Source organism: Ochlerotatus camptorhynchus, unplaced genomic scaffold (genome assembly GCF_037179485.1).
Source record: "Ochlerotatus camptorhynchus isolate MF236.1 unplaced genomic scaffold, CSIRO-AGI_Acam_v1.1 ptg000446l, whole genome shotgun sequence".
Lineage (NCBI taxonomy): Eukaryota > Metazoa > Arthropoda > Insecta > Diptera > Culicidae > Ochlerotatus > Ochlerotatus camptorhynchus.
This window is the reverse complement of record NW_027040932.1, coordinates 532,032-554,089: the sequence shown is the minus strand read 5'-3', so window position 1 is coordinate 554,089 and position 22,058 is coordinate 532,032. Positions and strand designations below refer to the sequence as shown.

The window sequence follows — 22,058 nt, the reverse complement described above, 5'->3', positions numbered from 1 at the left end:
TTGAATAATATTTTTTTTACATACTGAATGCACTACCTAGCGAATAACTTTGTAGGGATTAAGAATACCGTTGGGATCCATAATAGCTTTCAGTCGCTGCATGAGCATAATCGCTTCCGCCGTTTTTGAATATTTCAAATATTTGGGCTTTAGAAGGCCAATCCCATGCTCGGCACTAACGCTTCCTTTGAGTTTTGATGTAAATTCGTATACAAATGGATCGATTAGTTGTTGAATTTCCGGCGTCAGTTCGTCTCCAGCAATGTTGAGATGAATGTTGGAGTCACCTTGAAGGACATTTTAAAAGTAACTTATGTGTGTAAGAGTGATATCAAAAATTGTTTGCTTCGATCTTTTCTTAAAAGGACTTTTCATGAAAAATCGTTAAACTACCTGTGGAAGTCACCTGATAATATTTGTCCTGGAACCCGTATTTTTTAGAGACATTTAGCGAGACATTCAGAGAGGCTTGTTTGTCTATCAAATTAGGGGAGCATAACTTTCCCATCTCTGTCTGATTTTCAATTCATATGGAAAAGTAATGCTTGTATGGGTAGGTAGTATAGATACAGTCAAAACTTAACCTGAAAGTCGTTTAAGGACAAGATTGACGGAATCCTTCCACATGCCGTTTTCTGGGGCACTATTCTTAACATTCAGAAGTCGTACAGTACTCAATCTTGTCCTACGACTCGTACATATGAATATTTAACACGATTCTCTGCAGCAAACACTCAGGGAGATACATTTTAAGCTTCATATAGATCGCCAGATGTGGGCCCGTGAAAAAAACGAAATTGAAATCTTTTCTTCACATTTTTTAAAATTTTAACTGCTTTTGTGTACCGTTCCGATTCAAATTTCGGACGATTCAAATTTCGGACACTTTCATTTTTAATTAAATATTACATCCAGTTAGAAACAAAGTAATAATGTTAGATGATCGTGGAGGGCACTAGTCAAAAAAATTTAAAATTTACAAGACATGTGGATCATATTCGACCGAGATAATCAACTTTTAAAAGTGTCCGAAATTCGAGTTTAAGTGTCCGAAATTTGAATCGGCACGGTAGTGATTAACCCCTATGTTTAACTGGATGTTGTTAGAATTTCAGGAAGCAAGTCATCTAGTCATCTTCATTCATCAATGGTTCAGCAGTATTGGTGATAAATGATGATTCCCATGCGTTTAGATTTGAAGCTTTTCTGACGGTTTTGCACCTTTCCAGTCAATGTTATGGTCTAAGCTAATTGTGTGTACCGCAACGGTTGATTCATTCGGTTTTTTGTTGTCTACAGCATGTTTATGTTCTTTTAGGCAAACTTTTACTTTGCGGCGCGTTTGTCCGATATAGACCGAAGGACAGTCATTGTAGGGAATTTGATAAATTCCAGACTGTTCATCCGGCGGAACCTTATCCTTCAGGTTACACAACAGGTCACGCAAAGTGTTGTCGCTCTTGTGTACTACCTAAAGTCCTTGTCGCTTGAGTGTGGATTTGATTGGGTTGTGATTTTGGGATAGAACGGCAGACTGATTCTTTTTACTTCTTCTCCCATCGGATCTAGTGTGGTTATATTTTGTCGGTGCTGTAGTGTCGATCATAGCATATAATTACCTTGACTTGTATTAATTGGAAGATTGCCGTAAAATCTCAACGCAGATGTCGCCACTGCATGATGATGATAATGTTGACAGACTGCATATAAAATTCGTGAAAATTAGCGTTAAATCATAATTTTCATCAAGCCTGTGTAAAATCCTTCCAATATAACATTCGAATTGAAGAAGAAAACGTTTTCACGATCAGACTGATATGCATCTTTGACTTTTCCAGTTGAACTTTCATTAGATATATTCATTTCATTTCGCGGCTCCATCAATGCTGCATTGTAAATATGATGTAAACAGAAGTAAATTGCTCAATTACTCAAAATAAAGATGATTTGTATTCTTGTTATCACTTTGAAGACCATCTAGCACCATTTTATAGTATGGTGCGTGTTGAGTAAAGCAAGTTCCGTTGCGTTTTCCGTCGAAAATTGTGAGTATCAATATGTTTTCTTAGAAAAGGCCAAAATGAACATTTATTTAATATTGGCGTCCTATACAACCAATTCTCCATTACCACCAGCATGATACAACCTTTCATAAGTAAATGAACTTAATTTCCACTTTCATCTTAGTGTAAATCTCACATATTTACCATTTTCTGAAAAATGCAGCTGCGCAGGAGGTAACCTCTCCCTGTGGGTGCAAACTTGTTATGCATAATTTGCCATGAAAACATCTCCGATCCATACCGAAATAATAACAAATAGTTTTCAAACACGTTTTCTTACACGATTCAAGCAAAAGTTTCCACGGGAAATTATTAGTTTTTCTTAATGGACCGATTTGCCCCAAAAAGCGTCTGTTTTACTTGGAAAATTTGGAAACTATCCTCCTTCTAGTAGTTCTCACTTCGAAATGCAGGTGGCGAAAGCTTGGAAAAGTTTCACTGCAAGACGCCAATCTTGAAGATATTATACACTCAAAATTATTACTAATCAAAGGAAGATTAAAATCTCAATTCGAGATGCTCAAAAAATCTCACACTAGCGAATCAATCTTCGAAAATTCATCTTTCATTTCTCGCATCTACTTGCATCGCGCTTCATCTTTTTGCAGGAAATCTTCAAAATCGACATAAATCTTCCTTCTATCTACTCAGCGTGCGTGCAGCTAGCCACAGCAAAACACAATCTTTTCTGCATCGTAGATAGAGTCGTCCCCCTCGGATTAAAATTTAGTCTATTTTTGGTTCCTCAATATTTATACGTTGATCTGATTAAAATTTGCTTTGAAATTATACTAAATCCGAATAACAACTTATAATTCGCTCAGTGTATACCACACACTAACTTTAGATTACTGGAGTCAGTAAAATTTTGGGTTTTTGAATTGCGGATCGCCCAGTAATCATCACAGAAATAATTTGCATTATCGAACTGTCCGTAAAGTCAAGCTGTCAAAAATAACTGTTCATTCAGTAATTGGTTCGAGTTGCGTATACTGGAAAACCCAGGTTTTTCTTTTTGTTTATTTTGATGCAATTTAACTGAGAAGACAGTTATTTAGTTCATTACTATACCGTGTTACCCAGTTATATTAGAGTAGTGAATGTGCAGTAATAAAAGCATAAATCCTGGTTTGTTAATCAAAAATTGTTGGAGATCAAGGAACTGCAAAAAGAGTAAATAATAAGTGTTGGTACCAACGAAATAGTTTTTCAATTTCGCTGTCGAGCTTTCTCAGTTCCGTCATGATATAATTCAAATTTTAACAAAACTGCGCGATTAAACACTTGCTCCCGGATTTTACTGAAGCTAAAATGGCGGCGGGAATAAAATTGACAGGTTAGAGTTTTACAATTCGTGGTCGGTAAAACAAGGTGGCTATTTTGCTGACCAGTCGGTAAAAAAATAAAGACTACTTTGTGCACAATCATTATTTTTACTGACTTTTCGTGAAATCACGAAAATTTGGAAATTAACGACTTGCTCAGTAAATCAATGTTCTGTGTACAGTATTTTGCATCAAACGATACCGAAATTCAGTTTGTGTTTTACAGAACGTCGGTTATTCACCTGATTTAAACTGAATTTTCAGCAAATCTTTCGTTTTACTTTGTAAGCCCAGTACAAAAAAAAATACCGAACAACTAAATGTTGGATTAGTGTGCAACGTACATATACAAACTGCAGTTTGTTTTCCATGCAAATAAAAGTACAAATTCAAACGTCGCAACGGACCATTTCATTTTCTGTGCTTCCTGGAGAAACCGCAGTCAAACAGTTGATCGAAAATAGAAATTAATCGAGAACGGAAATTAAATTCAATAAGTACTGCACACATCATTAACATTAACAAAACTTTGTGAGAATCTGTTGACGTAGGACTACGTCTTTGATTTCTATATGGGGGTAGACTTTGTGAAAACCGAAAATGGAACATGTAACAAATTAAGAAAGATTTTGAACGTTAATAACTCAGCTGCACCTGGTCCAATTTCAATAGTTTTATCACCAATCGATCAGAAATATGGCTACGCATTTTACAAGAAACTATTGAAAAACTGGTAAATGTCCAGCATTGTCCAGAAGCGTCAAATTAACTAACAAATCCACCAATTACCTACATGCATATGCTGCTTCCCCAGCACAGTCGTCAGAGAGTAGTAAGTAGACGAAACAAGTCCAAGTGGCATTCGCCTCCGATCCACGGGCGCGTGCGAATAGGGAGGATGGAATTGCGTAAATTTTGCACACTCATCGCCATATTCAGAACCAAACGCAAATTCTTCGAGATAACCACCATTCGTCGTCTGGCTCGCCGTGGCGGTGTCTGACGTATTTATCTCCGGTCTGATTTACGAGGTGTGCTAAAGGTGTTCCCTTTTCAGGGCCATCAAGCTTACATCAGTAAAGAGTTGGAATAGAATTTATCTGTGCTTGTTTGTCCATATTCAGAACCACAAGCCCTCCACGACCACACAAAATGCTCTCCAGAGTTGTAATTTTGTAACCAAACTTGGAAGCAGGGGTGCAAGTGATTTTGATTGATTCTCTTAATCAACTTTCTCTTTGAAAAAAATACTACACATTTGGTACGCCAACAATTCAAAAACGGAAAGAGTTGAGATAATAGATAATTGATCAAATAAAAGAACTAAATACTCTTCACATTTATTCCGCCTACTAGCGGTCCTACGTTAAGCTTCCGTTCGTGCCCCTAGGCACAGACCCTTCTACTTTTTTTCCTCTAGCCACTGTAACGATGTGTCACGCGTAATTTCCGACAGCCCACAGATTAAAAAATCAGCTGCTGCTTGCTCAGAATAAGGCCATATCGCTGTTCCAGAGGAATCAAGTTGAATAAGAGGTTCCCGCGAGAATTGCTTCTAATCGCCAATAATCGCCTGCAACGATGCAGCGACTATCCCACCTCTACTGAACGGCAGTGAACTTTCAAGGTCATCCATAACAGGATTCGAAATTCTATCTTGAGCTAAACATGAGGACCGTAAATCGAGCCATCTCGCAGTTGAACTGGAAGCAATACACGATGGTAAAACTTCGTGACAACCTGGAGAAGATCACTCTCCGAGCAGTTACCAAACAAATATCCACCGCTCTACTTTTCATGCGCCAGAGCTACCACCAGGTATCGGAAGGTTCGCTGAAATAGAAATCGTACTGCTCAGCAGCAACAAAATGCAAAGCAAAAATCATCTTCTCTGGTAAGTTTCTACTTAAAGTAAACTGTTTACTATACAGTGTATGCGTGTGGTTAGCATACATACCTCTCACGCCAAAGTCACGAGTTCAAATCTCACCCCGGACAAGTCACGAATGACCCAAGGGCGTTAAAGTATAATAACAAAAAAAAATATTGAAAGAAAATTCTATTCCTAACATGCCAAATCCCTCCTAGCAAATTATGCACAACCGTACCGGAGTTACCATCAAGAAGCAGCCGTTGTGAGGTTCAGCTAAGTAATCGTACCTAATTCCGAAGTTGAAGAAAAACTAAAGTGAATCGTTATTGTTATTTTCTATGCCCAACACTATCTACCTCAGTTATATCCGAAGATTTCGGATGTTGCGAAGGTTGAAACGTCTACCCTTTGGGCTCAGATACCTGGTTTATTGATAAGACTCCTGTGCAGGTAGGGATGAATACATGCACTATTATGAATTTTCAATCAAAAGATTCTTTATTTTACAGACGCTGACTTAAAAACAACAAGACGAAATTTACTGTCCCCACAAAGGAGATCCCATCAGAAGTATTGAATTGTGTAAGAAGCACATATGGCACAGTCAAGGACCACTAAAAATCTCTTCTGGTTGACATCGAGGGTCATTCTGTCTTGTATGACATTTAAACCATCAAGTTCGAACTCAGCTCAATCTGCGAAGGGGAACCAAACCGATCGAGCCTGTTTTCGATCCTCGAGCGACCACTAGAAGTTGAACACCAACTTCAACTATCTCGGAGCTGGTTGCAGTATCAATGGTATGGTGTCCGTTGTTCCATCGTCTCCAAATTTACCGGAAATGTGCTCGGTGAAGCCAATCAGGCATTGGATTGTGCAGGTTATAATTACCGGGAATCAATTTAATCGTTGCCGGATTTTATGAACAAGTTACTTAATTTATATGTTAAGTAGATATGGTGCATCAATGTTCATTGTAAAGATTATGTTGTATCAAATGATAAATTTGTCTTTAATAAAATAGTATTGATAATTTTTATGTTTAATGTTGATATACAAATGAAAATAGAACCAAAAATATTAATTTCCCTGAATAAACCGCATTTTTACATTACAAGTATATTCCTTTTTCATACTATGGCACGCATAAACCATTTTTATACTAAGTTCATATTCTTTCCCTTTATACCAAGCTATACGTCGGCAAGGAGAGTTGTGATTTAGCGTAGCTTTTATACTATTTAGATTTTAATATTTTTTGAGTGTACCTGAACCAAATAGATACATTGCTACTACCGCTGAACATACCTTTGTATTAAGAAGTCTTGAAGCAGAAATAAAATAGTTTCACGAACCGGAACGGGCGCGTGTATTTAGGTATCTAAATTCCGATGGACCGAAACCCTACAGGTGCTTCTTCCGTTTGTGTTTTCGGAGAATTTTGTTCACGAACCCCTTTTCGTACCTATTCACTTCAGCCGCTTTGTAGATACGGTTTCTTTCGTCTGCAAACTCGTCATCCTCCATGGGTACGTTGTAAAGACGGTGTGCCATGGAGTGAAAAGCAGCTTGCTTTTGAGCGCCAAAGTGGTTGGAATCGGAAGTAATGTAGCGATCGGTGGACGTCAGTTTGCGATAAATACCGAATTTCAGGATGTCGTCTTCCTTTCTGGTGATCATTAGATCCAGAAAGGGCAATTTCCACTTCTCTTTCTACCGTGAATTTTATTGAACTGTGCCGGGAGTTAAGCAGATTAAGGGTTTGTTCTAGGGGTGCGTTCTTTAAATGGTGCAAAAACATCGTCTTTTGTTTTTCAGCATCGACTTCAAAGTCACTCATGAAGACGTTCGCCAGGAGAGGCGAAAGTTTGCTGCCCATGCTTAGACCAAACGTTTGCTTATAAAATTTCCCTCTAAAAGTGAAAAAATTCTGGTTCATGCATACCGTGCATACCTCAGCCACAAGCAAATAAGCCTCAATGTGATTATGTGGCGCTCGACGGCGTTCCAGATGCCGACGTAGGCTACTTAAAGCATCGGTGATTGGTACGCGTGGGAATAGTGCTGCAACATCAAACGATACCAATATCTCACCTCGTCTCAACTTGAACCCTTCTAGCTGCTCAACCAGATCTACCGAGTTTTTAACGCTTTTTCCATGCGTTACGGGGTAGTTCTTCATTTCATCCACTAGCCAAGCTGCCATTTTCTCGGTGGGTGTGCGGATATTTAACGAAATGGGTCTCATTCCAGCCGGATATTTGTGGACGTTCTGTGGACAGTATAGCGATGCCACCATCGGATTGGGGACGTTGAACTTTCTGACAAACTTATCTTGTCCCATCAGACGCGCTACATTGTGCCGTGCAAAATTTGCTTCCTCGATCATTGCATTGAGAGGATCTTTAGACTTGCCATTCTTGAATTTGCATTCTTCGTACAGGCTGGAGCTAATCATATCACGGACACGTGAGTTATAGCATAGAGGTATTTCTAAGACTAGTAGGTCCCGAAGAGACGTGCTCAACTTTTTGGCTCACCTCTGGTACTATCTTCGGTCCCAAGCTAATCGATTCACTCCTCGAAACATAGGAAAATCCACTAACGCCTCATTTTATCTGTCAAACTTTCATGGCGAATCAAAACAAACATTGTGTAGTACTAGAATTTTGACTAGAATGGGATACGTTAATCGTTTGCTTGGGACCAATAGGCTAGTCAAGTAGTGAGCCAATTTAAAATCATTAGTTTCGTATTGATTGTTGGTTATAGTCCTCCCTGTCCATGATAACCACGGCGTTTCCCTTATCCGCTCGAGAGTAGATCACGTCGCGGGTTTTCAATAGCCGGATCGTACACCAAGTATCGAAATTGGGGCGTTCTGTTTGGTTTTGTTTGCTTACCGTTCGCAAAATACATTGCTTGACATTGTGACGGGTTGCCGATTTGTAGACATGTTTTTGCAATTTTAGAGATCTGCGTATCCGTTCATGGGATTTCGTAGTAAGTTGTTTGACAGAGAACCTATTTAAAAAGTAGAAGGGTCTGTTCCTAGGGGGACGAACGGAAGCTTGACGTAGGACCGCTAGTGGACGGAATAAATGTGAAGAGCATTTAGTTCTTTTAATTGATCAATTCAGGCATAACATTTGATAACGGCACAAAAGCATTTGTAAACAAACTTTCTAAGGCCCTTTACACGCGAACCAAAGTACGCCCACGCAAACCAATACCACTTTCGGAAAGGTGATAGTTGCACCTATCCGATGATGTTGTAGGTTTGGATGGGCGTACTTTGGTTCGCGTGTAAAGGACCTTACAACTTTTGTTTACAAATACTGTTATGCCTGTATTATCTATTATCTCAACTCTTTCCGATTTTGAACTGTAGGCGTACCAGATTTGTAGTAATCTTTTTCAAAGAGAAAGTTGATTAAGATAATCAATTAAAATCACTTGAACCCCTGCTTGCAAGTTTGGTTACAAGATTACAACTCTGGAGAGCATTTTGTGTGGTCGTTGGGGGCTTGTGGTTCTGAATATGGACAAACAAGCACAGATAAATTCTATTCCAACTATTTCTGGCGCGTTTAGTGTAGGTGACAGCATCACGGATCTCATTTTTCAGGAACACCTTCAGCACACCTCGTAAATCAGACCGGAGATACGTCAGACACCGCCACGGCGAGCCAGACGACGGATGGTGGTTATCTTGAAGACTTTGCGATTGGTGCTGAATATGGCGATGAGTGTGCAAAATATTAAGCAATTCCATCCTCCCTATTCGCACGCCCCGAGGATCGGAGGCGAATGCCACTTCGACTTGTTTCGTCTACTTACTACTCTCTGACGACTGTGCTGGGGAAGCAGCATATGCATGTAGGTAATTGGTGGATTTATTAGTTAATTCGACGCTTTTGGACAATGCTGGAAATTTACCAGTTTTTCAATAGTTTCTTGTTGAAAATCAACATTCGGAAGCATTGTTATCAATGCGTAGCCATATTTCTGATCTATTGGTGATAAAATTATTGAAATTGGACCAGGGGCAGCTGAGTTATTAACGTTCAAAATCTTTCTTAATTTGTTACATGTTCCATTTTCCATTTTCACAAAGTGTACCCCCATATAGAAATCAAAGACGTAGTCCTACGTCAAAAAAAATCTCAAGCTTTGTTAGTTTTTGGAACTTCGTTTCGTCCAGATGTTCAGAAAAATTCTTAAAAAACGTTCCGGCTCGTCCCAGAAGTTTGAGAAGAATCTTGGTAGAATTAATAGAGCATAAAAAAACTATTATTGAACTTGCTAGAAGTTCTTCTTCTTATTTCCATTATTTAACGTCGGTCTCTAGTGCTAATCAGTGCTGTAAATTATCAAAATCAATTGAACATTTTTGATGAAAATGAGAAAAGCAGCTATCCACTATCAAAGAAGACCTCCTTCGAATGGGTGATATCAGTTGCTTAGTCATTTGACGAAGGCATGGATCATTCTCATTTGAGAAACGCTTGATATCATTCAATTGAGTGTAACCTACACATAAACGGAGCTCTGGTCGACATTCCGGATAAAATGCTAAGCTAACCCGACACCAACCTGACTTATACCAAACCCCAACCCGATGTTGACCCATCACTGACCCGACATAAACCCAAAATTGACCAGACAACAACACGACATTGCGTCGACATCGACCTTACATTTGACTTACATTGATGTGACATCGAGTCGACTTGTCTGTTCGGGACCATTTTGCTGGGTTTCTTCGATACTCCACTATCGTATATCAAATGATAGTGAGTAACTCAATTGACAGTGACGATGAGCTTCGAATGAGAAAAGGGCTATTCAATTTATGGTCATGTGAGAATTCGTTTGCACAGATTTGATTGAATGGTTGTATTGGTTCATCTTCAATCGAATGATATTGAAAATTAACAGCACTGGTGCCAATCACCGACGGACATCGATTGTCATCCATTGACGGCAATCGAATGTGCAGGAAGGCAGCTTTCAACACACCTGCGTAGGATATCACATCCATTCAAACACGCATGGGCCGGGAAAAACGGCTTTACTTCCCTTCCGAAGGAAGACGTGACCAGAGATTGTTGCCTCCGAAAAATCCCAGCTACCTCGGCTGGGATTGAACCCAGACCCATTGGGGTGAGAAAGCAGTCACGCTTACCACTACACCACCGGCGCCGGCATCAATGACACTTCTTCTGGTGTTTACTTTTAAATCCTTTGTCCTAATAGGTCGTATGAATAAAAGCGTTTACTTTACTTTTCCCGTAAGAAAAGCACGGGAAAGTAAAGTAAACTCTTTTTATTCATACGGCCCAATGTTTCCAGTTGGTAGTGTTTATATAACACAAGTCAGCTGCACGGTAAGAAAAAAGTACCCAACGGCCAGTTCACTTTTACCTACATTTGACTAGTTTGTCTCCTTTTCTCCTTCTAATGTTGTCAAAAACGGTGGAGAACCACCCAACAGGGGTAGTAAAGTGTGGGAACCCAACGTTGAGTATAATCATATTTACATACTGTTGGGTACAACTAACATACTTTTGGTTAAAAGGCTAGTGGAAAATTCCATACGAAGTAAATGAAAATTATTTTGACCCACTTTACCTACTTTTGGGTTCCTGCACTACACAGCAAAAAATAAATTTTAATATTACATCCAACAGGATGCACTTCAATCATGTCGGAAATTTCATGTATTTTTTATGGCCACAACAATAAACAAATGCAGTAAAATCAACGTAATGTCAGCTCATGCACTGTATTAACTATAATTTTGCCCTTTTTGGCAAGTAATATTACACCATATTTTCGACACGATTGAAGTGCATCCACTTTGATGTGATATAAAAATTAATTTTTTGCTGTGTATAGTGCCGAGATGAGTGAAAAGAACTTAATGTTGGTGGGTACTTTTTTTCTAACCGTGTGGGTGAATCCGCTTCACGTGTTTACTTTTGACCTCTTTGTTTTTAAGCTACCAGCTGATCATGTTTACATAATAGAATCAGTATACCCTTTTCACGCGGAAACATCAAGGAGAAGCTAAAATGGTAAGAGTTTCAAAAGCCAATGAAGATTTTGGCAGGTTCCACATTTCGCCGAGAAAGTCTAAAAAATATTCGTGGAAAACACACAGAAAAAAAAGTTGTTGAATATTACATCCATACTGCTGCAACCAGGTCAATCCATCGGTTGTGTAATATCAATGAGATACAGAGAGAGGTGACGCAGATCGTGAAATAGGGTTGTATTAGTAAACCAAAAAATCAACGTAAACGCAAGTAGTGACGTCACTACTTGCGTGTACTTGCGTGTATCGTACAGTGGTTGTGTGAGTGATTGCTTCACCTCGGTAATCCAGCTCATTGGTGTAATATAACGTTGTACGGTGTACATCGATTTTGCGAACAAAATTACATCAATTGATGTAATATTGTATCTGCTTTTTGCTATTACATCATTATTTCATACATCAGCTTGAATTACATTGATCGATATTACATTTTTTTTTTTGCTGTGCACTATCATCATTTATGGAAAACTCAATTTCTCCGTTTTGACGGAATGTTTTGGACGTTTCTGAAGGGCTCCACAAAAAAGTTACGTCGAAAGCGTTCGGGGCATATTGACCAGGATTTAACCCGACGATTTCGGAGGCAAATTTTAAATTTTTTACACTGAAACCAATCTTAAGGGCTTAAATTTTGTGAATCCGGCTATAAATCTAGGATTAGTCAGAATTTATTGGCGAAGTGAGATTGGCGATATCTGCTTTATGGCAACACTGCACGAGAGAAAACATAAGTTGTTGACAGGAGCCGTTAAACGGTGAAGAAGTTACGCGCGAAGCGAAGAAAGAAAAAGTGTTTCTGTTCCATTCCAAGTTATGCTATCGAATAAAGCACACGTATAGTCGCTATATTCATAGTCTGGCGGATAGAATTTCGATCTACCGTATAGCGGAACCAATTCAATATATTTTAGACCAACAATTGAAAAGGTACTATGAACTTTTATAAACAAAACCGTGATTATTCTTTCCTCGCCAATCGAACGCAAATTACCGGCATCGTCGTACTTGTTCCGCCAGACTATGAATATAGCGACTATAAGCACACGTAGTTTGTAAATCGGTTTTCTTTTATTCTCTTCCACGGTGACGCGAGTCTCGAAGTTTCCTCCGATCGTTTGTCCGCTCCGACGGAATTGTCCACTGTGTAGCCTGGTGACGAATTCTTCAACAGAATTGACCACTCATAATCGGTGTCGGAATGATCAAGGTTTCACCATTTTTGTACGGGTGTGTTTTTCACAATAGCATTGCATTTCAAAAGGTTGATTATTTTGTAATTTGCTATTAAAATGTACACCACTGCCCATGCGTACTGTCTAGGGAACCATAGGCTATCAGGTTCCGGAACCATAAGAACAGGTTCCGGAGGCACCGTAAATGTGGCCAATTTACAATTTTCATAGAACCTATTTGTGCGACACCTTAAAATTCGCAGAATTTCATGGAGAATTCATCAGAGACTCTAATTGTACATAACTGGTGGTCCCGTAGATGTGGTCAATTTATCATTTTCATAGAACTAAGTCGTGCGACACCTCAAGATTTGAAGAATTTCCTGAAGAAGCACAGGCCATGTCAACGTTTCTGGGGCAACATTGGACATCGGGTGAATTCGAAGCAGGGGCCACATTGCGCATCTCGAAACGAGATGCGCAATGTGGCCCTAGGCTACGGGAACCCTGGAAAAGTGGTCAATTTATAATTTTCATAGAACCAATTCGTGCGACACTTCAAAATTCACAGAATTTCATGGAGAATTCATCAGAAACTATGTGTACTGTCTAATTAGACATTGGTCACTTGGTGGCCCCGGAACAGATTCCGGAGGCACCGTAGATGTGGTCAGTTTATCATATTCATAGAACTAAGTCGTGCGACACCTCAAAATTTGAAGAATTCATCCCAGGCCATGTCAACATTTCCGGGGCAACAGTTATCCGGTGGTTTCGTAATAGGTTGCGGGAACCCTAGAAAGGTGGCCAATTTATAATTTCCATAGAACCAAATCGTGCGACACTTCAAAATTTGCATCCGGGTGGTTCCGGAGGCACCGTAAATGTGGCCAATTTACAATTTTCATAGAACCTATTTGTGCGACACCTCAAAATTCGCAGAATTTTAATGGAGAATTCATCAGAGACTCTAATTCTACATAACTGGTGGTCCCGTAGATGTGGTCAATTTATCATTTTCATAGAACCAAGTCATGCACACCTCAAAATTTGAAGAATTTCCTGAAGAAGCACAGGCCATGTCAGCATTTCTAGGGCAACTTTGGGCATCCGGTGGATTCGAAACAGGGTACGAGAACCCTGGAAAGGTGGCCAATTCATAATTTTCATAGAATCAATTCATGTAACACTTCAAATTCGCAAAATTTTATGGAGATTCCATCAGAAACTATGTGTGCCGTCTAATTAGATATTGGTCACCTGGTGGTTCTGGAACAGGTTTCGGAGGCACCGTAGATTTGGCCAGATTATCATTATCATAGATCCAAGTCCTGCGACACCTCAAAATTTACAGAATTTCATGCAGAATTCATCAAAAGTCATGCCAGCATGCCCGGGGCAACATTAGACATCCGGTGGTCCCGAAAAAAGTTCTGCAAACCTTGGAAAAGTGGTCAAATTATAATTTTCAAGTCATGTGACACATCAAAATTCGCAGAATTTCACGGATAATTCATCAGAGGCTATGTAAACTGTCTAAAACAACATTGGTCACAGGTTCCTGAGGCACCGATAATACTAAATATTAAATATTCGAGCGAGTACAAGAAGTGTAACAAACATATTTGCAAAGCACATTCCAAAATATTCTGTGTGGATTGCATTTCTGAACAGAACAAGCCTTGAACCAAAGGGATGTGGGTTAAGTTTTGTGAAATATTGAACTTGTTTTGTTTTACTTTATTTCTTTGGCTCTATCCACACTTAATTTTTTTTTATTTTGCTGAGATTCAGTGAAACAATTGCCGAGACTAAGCTAACAAATAACATTTTGTTGAGATATCAGCTAACAAACAGATATTTTGCAGAGATATCAGCAAAAGTAAATGCCAAGGTAATCGGCTGTTGAGATTTTACCGAGCTGTGTTCAATACGAAAATAAATGAGATTTGTTTCAAGAGTAATGTAATATTGTTTCTCTTCATTCAATCATTTAGAGCATGAAATGAAATTTAGTTGCAGCGTCTGAAAATGCAGCAAATCCTCTAATTAATCATGAAATTCTGCAAATTTTGATGTGCTGCACGACTTCAGCAAATGAAATGCAATGCTGATGCATGTTACGACACCTATTGTGAAAAACACACCCGTACAAAAATGGACAAACCTTGATCACTCCGACACCGATTTTGAGTGGTCAATTCCGGCCAATCCTAGTTCTGTGGCAAGGTTCACAAAATGTGAGACCTAAAAATTAGTTTAAAAAAGAGAAAGAGAAGAATTTAAAATTTGGTAAAATGCGTCCGAAATTGTTGATTAAAATCCAGGTCAATATGACCCGAACACCATAAACGTTTTTTTTCGAACACCGTAGGAAAGTTAAGGTTCATCGAGTATTGGTATAAGTATTGGAATAGACTTCTTGGACGTTGGTGAAAAGCACAAGTATTAGTGCAGAACTTTGGGTAAATTATAAGTATTAATGCAAGAAATCCTTTGAATTTACCCAAAGTTTTGCACTAACACTTGTGCAATTCACAAACGTCAGAGAAGTCTATACCAATACTTATGCCAATACTCGATGCATCGATTAGCTTGGGACCGGAGATATTTTTTTTATATCTTTATTAAGGAGACTTTCAGCCCTGGCCTGGTTCGTCTCCCGGACCGGAGATAGTACCAGAGCTGAACCAAACAGTTGAGCACATTTCTTCGGGACCTTCTTGTCTTAGAGTTACCTGTATGGTAGGTTACTCTTAGACTTGTAGGTCCCGAAGAAACATGCTCAACTTTTTGGCTCAGCTCTGGTACTCTCTTCGGTCCCAAGCTGATAGATAGATAGAGGTAACTCTAAGACCAGAAGGTCCCGAAGAAACGAGCTCAACTTTTTGGCTCAGCTCTGGTACTATCTTCGGTCTCAAGCTAATCGATACACCCCTCGAAACATAGGAAAATCCATGACCCCCTTATTTTATCTGTCAAACTTTCATAGCAAATCAACACAAACATAGTATAGTACTAGAATTTCGACTAGAATGGGATACGTTAATCGTTTGTTTGGGACCAATTGGCTAGTCAAGTAGTGAGCCAATTTAAAATCGTTAGTTTCGAATTGATTGATGATATATTTTTTTTTTGCTTGTTGATTTTTGTCTAAGAAAATCAAGCGTGATCTTGTTCTTTGATGAGATTTGATTTTTTGATTATTTCCCAACACTGCCTCAGTTATTCTCCCAAAATGTCTATCTATTCTAATAATTCAGCAAAGTCCTGTGGATACTTAGGTCGATTAAGTATTATTCTGAAATTGGTTTGGGTTTTTAGTTATATTGTTCACAGTCAAAATTTTCAGGAAGGAGCTCAAAATATGAAGTCAAAATCTTCAATTCTATAGCAAACATCTTCATATGCCTGTTTTAAAAAAAAAAAAAAAAAAAACATCCTTTGGAAGTCTTATTCAATCTTCTTTGGCTACGGCTACGGCTGATAGTCTCAATAATAAAGAAAACTAAACTTATTCAGTTTCAGCATCTCTTGAAACAGGTTCTACAGGATGAAACATGTTCAGCATTTTAGGGTGACCAACCAAGTAGAAAAATACGCTAAAAAGGGCAGGGGGACCAAAGTGGGTGCTTCTTGAAACGCAAACAAACAAACAAAGTATTTTTTACATGATTGGTCTCCCTAAAATCACCAACGGTCGGTGCTAAGATGCTACGTTATTTATGCATTTTCCCTGTCTTCAAAATGTCTTCAAATCTGTAGTCCCTGCTTTAGAAGCAACGCGTGGACTTGCCAACATAAACTTAGACAAAAGAAATGTGCATTACCTATGTGTCCAAAACCGCAGACCAGTTTCACCAAATGCCCGACACGTTGCTTCATTGCCGGTACGATGTCGTAAAAGTTTCCCAACGGCAGCGACAAATCGTAGGTGAGGCAGAAGTTATTACTGAATGTCCCGTCGGGGATTCGTTCCCTCAGTTGCCAGAGATCCTGAAAATACGTATTTCTAGCAAACCCCAGCAAAATTATCCTGCAGCAATGCTTACTTACCTCCATTTTCGATGGCTCATTCGTGACAACTCCATCGCCAACGGTTCCAGTTGACAGCGCATGTTCCAAAAAATCCTGAACCTTCTCCTCATCGTGGCTGCTATTGCTACCCGTTGTTTCGATTAGCATGTAAAACGGAAACTCCCCAATGGGAGATGGCCTCTTCAAATGCTGAATACAGCAATCAAACCCATCCGAATCTATCAGTTCGCAGGAGGTCAGTATCTCCCCAAGACGTTTCTTACACTCAAGGAACGTGCGCAACACCGAACCGTAGTTTGCAACACCCAAAAACATTACATTTTGTGTAGTCGGAGCCGTTGGGCATGCGATGGCGACTCGCGTTATAACTCCCAAAGTCCCTTCGGACCCGATGAACATATGTTTGAGATGATATCCCGTGTTATCCTTCTTGAATCGGGACATCAAATCCACCACCGTGCCATCTGCCTTCACCGCTTCCAATCCTAAAACCGAACCGTGAAGATTTCCGTACCGCATCAACCGAATACCGCCAGCATTGGTCGCAAGATTGCCTCCAATCTGGCAAGAATTCTTCGATCCCAAATCAAGTGGCATGGTCATTCCTTTCTCGTTGAGTTTCTCTTCCAACTTCCCCAATACACATCCCGCCTCGCATTCCAAAATTCCAGAGTACTCGTCAATCGATTCAATTTCGTTCATCCGTTCCAGCGAGAGGACGATTTCGTCAAACACGGGAATCGATCCCCCGCAAACACCCGTGTTGCCACCGAAAACCGAAACGGCCAACTTTCTGCGGTTACAATGGCGTAATATGGCGCTCACCTGTGAGGTGTTTCGGGGCCTAAGGACGACCTCGCCAAGTCCACGGACATACTTGAAGTAGTCACGGTTGTATCCAGCGGTTTCGTCAAGGCCCAGCAAGATTTGGTTGGGGTTGGGCAGGATGTCTTCGAAATGTGTAAGATCTGAATCCGCAACGGTGGCGTAGGGATTTCGTTTAACCTGGTAACGGTCCTATGGTAAAATGGAAATATGAAATAGTTTTTTTTTTTTAATTTTGGTAAAACTTGGTGACGGTTTGGTTACTTTTTTTTTAGTGAAACAGGTGATGCTTTGTTAAAACAGTTAGTACTCGATTTTGGTAATATAAGGCCCAAAATTAAAAAAAAAACCCAATGATGTCTAATCAAACTCACTGTTTATATTTTTATAAACATTAGGATTATCCAAGAAAAGTCTTGCAGGAAACGCAGGAAACTGACTCCAAATTTTGCATTTAATAAACCCATGATGGATCGCTCGTTGGAGTATCGTTCATTACAGGTCAGTGAGAGTAGCTCACTCTAATTCGACTAAAAATAGAAAAAAAAACGGGGTAACTCAGTGATTGAGTAAAATTTTCATCGATTCATATTCAAGCAGTTTTTGATGGAAAAACGAGGAAACTTGTACTCATTTTCTGAGTACATATTTACTTTTTTACAATTTGGACTCAGTTACTGAGCTACTCTCATTGGCCGTGTACTTATTAATATAGAACGCGATCGTTATGTCCAAGTAAATTTTCAGTTAACCTATCTTAAATAGATAGATTAATGCTAGTATTCTCCCGATCAAAATTCAACAATTTCGCACACATTTCGGCCACACTCCATGTTTTCACTGAAGATTCATTAGGGTGAACATTCTGTAAAAACGCAGAGTGTGGCTCTACGGTGCGAAAATTTTGAAGTTTGATCGGGAGAATACTAGCATTAATCTACACGCTCGTTTGGGCTTTCATAAGTGGCTGAACTGAAGTGGCTTTAATGAGTAACCCATTATTGATATTAATTGGGTAACAGTTACTCTTTCATTGGTAACAGATACTCATTAAATGGATATTATTTACCCATTATTGAGGTAAGCCACTCTACTTCAAAATGGGTAAAATTTTACTATTTAATGTGGACTTTCAAGTTACCGTGTATCTATTTTAAGATGGATTAATTCAATTGAACTTTACGTTAGTATTCTATATTAAAAAGTAATGAGCGATGCTCCAAAAAGCGATCCATCCTTGAACCATCCATAATCGTGATCTAACTTTTAATACTGTCCCTGTTTGGATGATCTACAAAGTCGTGTTGATTAACTCTGACGTCAACACCAAAGCAGTCTGGCATTCTTGATCAGGATTTAATCCAAGGACCGGTTACCGGTTGGAGCTTACCACCATTAATTATTAATAGTTAAGTATCAGCTAAATGCTTATTCGTAATAATTCATTAATTGTAAATACATACCTTTGAAAGTGGAACCTCATTGCTGACTGTACCAAACTGCTTAATGGCACAATTTATGAATTGTGATGTTCTTCTTCTGACAATATTCAGCATCACGAAATATCTGCGTAGAATGGTCCTAAAACATCGATAAAGTTTTATAAATTAGGTGCTTGATTTACCGTTTGTACCTTCTGTTACCCAAACCCTAAACTACATTTCTAAAAGTAGCTTGCCTGTTGCTAAGCTCCTCAAACTGAACAGCAAAAACCACTGTAATACAGACATACCTCGATTTTACGTACATTTTTTGTAAGATGCGCTTCTGAAAGGCTGTGAGATGTTTAGTAACTAAATACGACTTTAATGGAAAATAAATGTATGTTTTATAATCCTGATAGTCACCCATATTCTCGTTTACGTGAACCGTATTTTCCATACAATAAAAATCTTTATAAAAAACGAGTATATGGTTGATATATTTTTCTCTAAAAAAAGTATATAGAGAGGCATATTCAGAAAGGTGCTTTTGATAACAGCACGTCATTTACAACATCTAGACATGATCTGAGTAGAGACGATGTTTTAATAAGAGACGCTCGGAGAGAATACTAGTAAATCTTGTTGCACGGCCAACTAAGTTATTTTGTCTACAAGGTTTGGCAACCCGCAATTTTGCTAGGGACATCCCACTATAAACTTTGTATTTCTCGCATTATATTCAGAAAGTTCTTACTGATATCTAAGATACCTGACAATACTTAAAAATACTTAAGATATATTTAGCACTATAGTTTAACTAAGAAATCCTCAGAGGAAAAGATGAGTAAAGATAATTCTTTGGCCAAATGAACTGTCAAAATATGAGCAAATCAAACGTTCCCATTAGTTTTTTTCCGAGCATTTCTGCAAGATTAGCAAGATTACAAGATTTTATTTGAGAGTATTGTAATCAAATAGAAATTCAACCACCTATATTTTTCGTGTGCCTCTCAAATTCAACTAGTTGTTAGACTCAAAAATTATGTTCTAACTCTATTGATTAATTGATCTTTGTTGGTTAATTAATCGCACCAAGAAATGTGCAAAATATTGCGAAGCTCTCAATTATTATTTTGTACGTGAATCGAGTTGAATTGAAAAGTCATGTGAAATGCTAGCTAATTGACATACAAAACCCTGCTGCCGAATTGCATTTTTTTTCTCCGCCCATCTCTCCCTCTGAGTATTTGTAATTTAACTACAGTCAAATTTCGCTCATTGGGCTTTGTTTCGGTGGGCTACTTTTTAGTTGGGCTACGTTTTAGTTGGGCTGTAGACCACCTAAATCGAAGTCAAACGTCATTTTTGACAGTGCTATTTCTTTTGTTTTGTAGGATTGTGATGATAATAAACAATCGGTGTATCCCTCAACCAATTTTCAACTTGACATCTCAGCCCAACTAACGAAAGCCTTTCACTACAACTACAGGTTTAGTCCTACGAGCGAAAGTTGACTGTTACCAGCGCCGGTGGTGTAGTGGTAAGCATGATTACCTCTCACCCTAGCAGGCCTGGGTTCAATCGCCGCTGGGATCTTCTGAGGCATAACATCGCTGGTCACGTCTTCTTTCGGAAGGGAAGTAATGCCGTTTGTCCCCGGTTCATCACGTAGAAAAAAACATAGTTCAACCAAACAAATAATGTTTCATTTTAAACAAAGTTTTGAATAGAATATGGATCAATAAAATTGATCGGTCAACAAAATAATTGAGTTGAAATAATACTACTAATTTTATTGATTTGAACATCGTTTTTTATTGATTTGAAAAAAAATGTTTGCTTAAATCAAGTTGAAGCATTATTTAAAGTAATAATCATTTTTAGTTGTATTAAAACGTTATTTCTATTGTTTCAAAATCCAATTTATTAAAACCCCTCGGTCAAATTAGCTGTCATTATTAAAAAATAAACCCATATTTCAGCGATTTTATTCGGCGAAAGAATCAACTCTTCGAAAATTCCATTCAAGCGTACACTAGCGACCATAAGTTTAATATGCAAATATGTTTTTTTTCAATGATCTCTCATTTTACGTTCAATTTTCGATTTCCAAAGGTTATTTGAATGGTATGAATGGTATAGCATAAATGTTCTACTACTACTTTTATTTCAAAATTTGGCCAACCCAATTCTGAGAAAATCAGTCACGATTCTTCAGAGTAAATTTTGAAAAATATTGTAACTTTGGGTGGCACACACTATTTGAAAATTATATTGAACCATTTTGCTACGAGGAAAGTTCCATTCAAAACCTTTCAGATGATCTAAAGAGAACGAAAATTGAACGTAACATGACAGAGATATGAACATAACAAATTTGTCATGTTTTTTGGGGGTGTCCTTAAACTTATGATCGGGAGTGTACATCTCTGCATCGTCGGATGGTGCACTTCTATAACCATCCGAAAGAAGGGGACCTTTTTCGGGAACGATTGCGCTTCCAGCTGTTCAAAATCCGAAATGTTGAAAAACAGTATCGCAAACTATCTGAGTAACTGCTCATAATCCATCGGGAGAAAACCGCCTGGAGGAACCCTGGATCCCACAGCGCAACTATCGAAAGATAAACAAACTTTGACGTTTAACTTTTTGCAGGCGACTTTGCCTCCATAAATGCTGCCATAAATCTGAACGGGTTAGGATCAAGCAAAATGGCTTTAGATAAATACAATTAAGCCTGCAAGTTTTCTTCATAAAAGCCATTTTAAACCCTTATTAATTTGTTAAGGAATTCTTGAAAACAAAACAACTTTTTCACAAATGGCTAATGAAAATCAACTTTTATGCCACCGCCATGTTACAATTAGTTTGCTTGTTTTGTACAATCTTCGATTTTCAATATATATTTCCTTGGAACTAACTATATTTTGGCAAATTTAGCAATGAGCAAACATTTAAATGCGAAAATCATAAGAAAATCTCGATCAAGCTCGATTTGAAGAATAGTTTTTTTTTCAATGTAAATTAATTAGTCAAAGCGACGTTTTACGAGGGCGGACTTATTTTCTTCGATGTTTTCACGTCCATTTCACATAACATTTAATAATGCACTTAAAACTAGGCCACTTAATGAGAACTATTGTTATATATTGAATATTCAACAAGATTTTTATACCATCAGTTTCTATTTTAATTATTTTGATAAGCTCGGATTCATACACACTTAAACTTAAAT

At 38.5% G+C, this 22,058-nt stretch overlaps 1 protein-coding gene across 1 annotated transcript; it reads right to left on the bottom strand.

Annotated features, from left to right (window-relative positions):
- Positions 1–10: 10 nt before the first annotated feature.
- LOC135711948 (D-2-hydroxyglutarate dehydrogenase, mitochondrial-like) lies at positions 11–18,974 on the bottom strand. Its single transcript, XM_065234922.1, has 4 exons — positions 18,863–18,974; positions 16,593–17,591; positions 16,367–16,532; positions 11–287 (listed from the first exon to the last, which is right to left on the bottom strand). Exons 1-4 carry the CDS (start codon positions 18,953–18,955, stop codon positions 37–39), a joined length of 1,509 nt encoding a protein of 502 aa, XP_065090994.1. The 5' UTR covers positions 18,956–18,974; the 3' UTR covers positions 11–36.
- Positions 18,975–22,058: the final 3,084 nt, after the last annotated feature.

Bases quoted from the DNA above. Each gene is read 5' to 3' on its own strand.
- LOC135711948 (XM_065234922.1), bottom strand. From the start codon at position 18,955: ATGCTGAATATTGTCAGAAGAAGAACATCACAATTCATAAATTGTGCC. The intron at 17,592-18,862 runs GTATGTATTTAC...ATTTTACCATAG, and splicing joins ATGAGGTTCCACTTTCAAAG to GACCGTTACCAGGTTAAACG. The intron at 16,533-16,592 runs GTAAGTAAGCAT...ACGTATTTTCAG, and splicing joins ATGAGCCATCGAAAATGGAG to GATCTCTGGCAACTGAGGGA.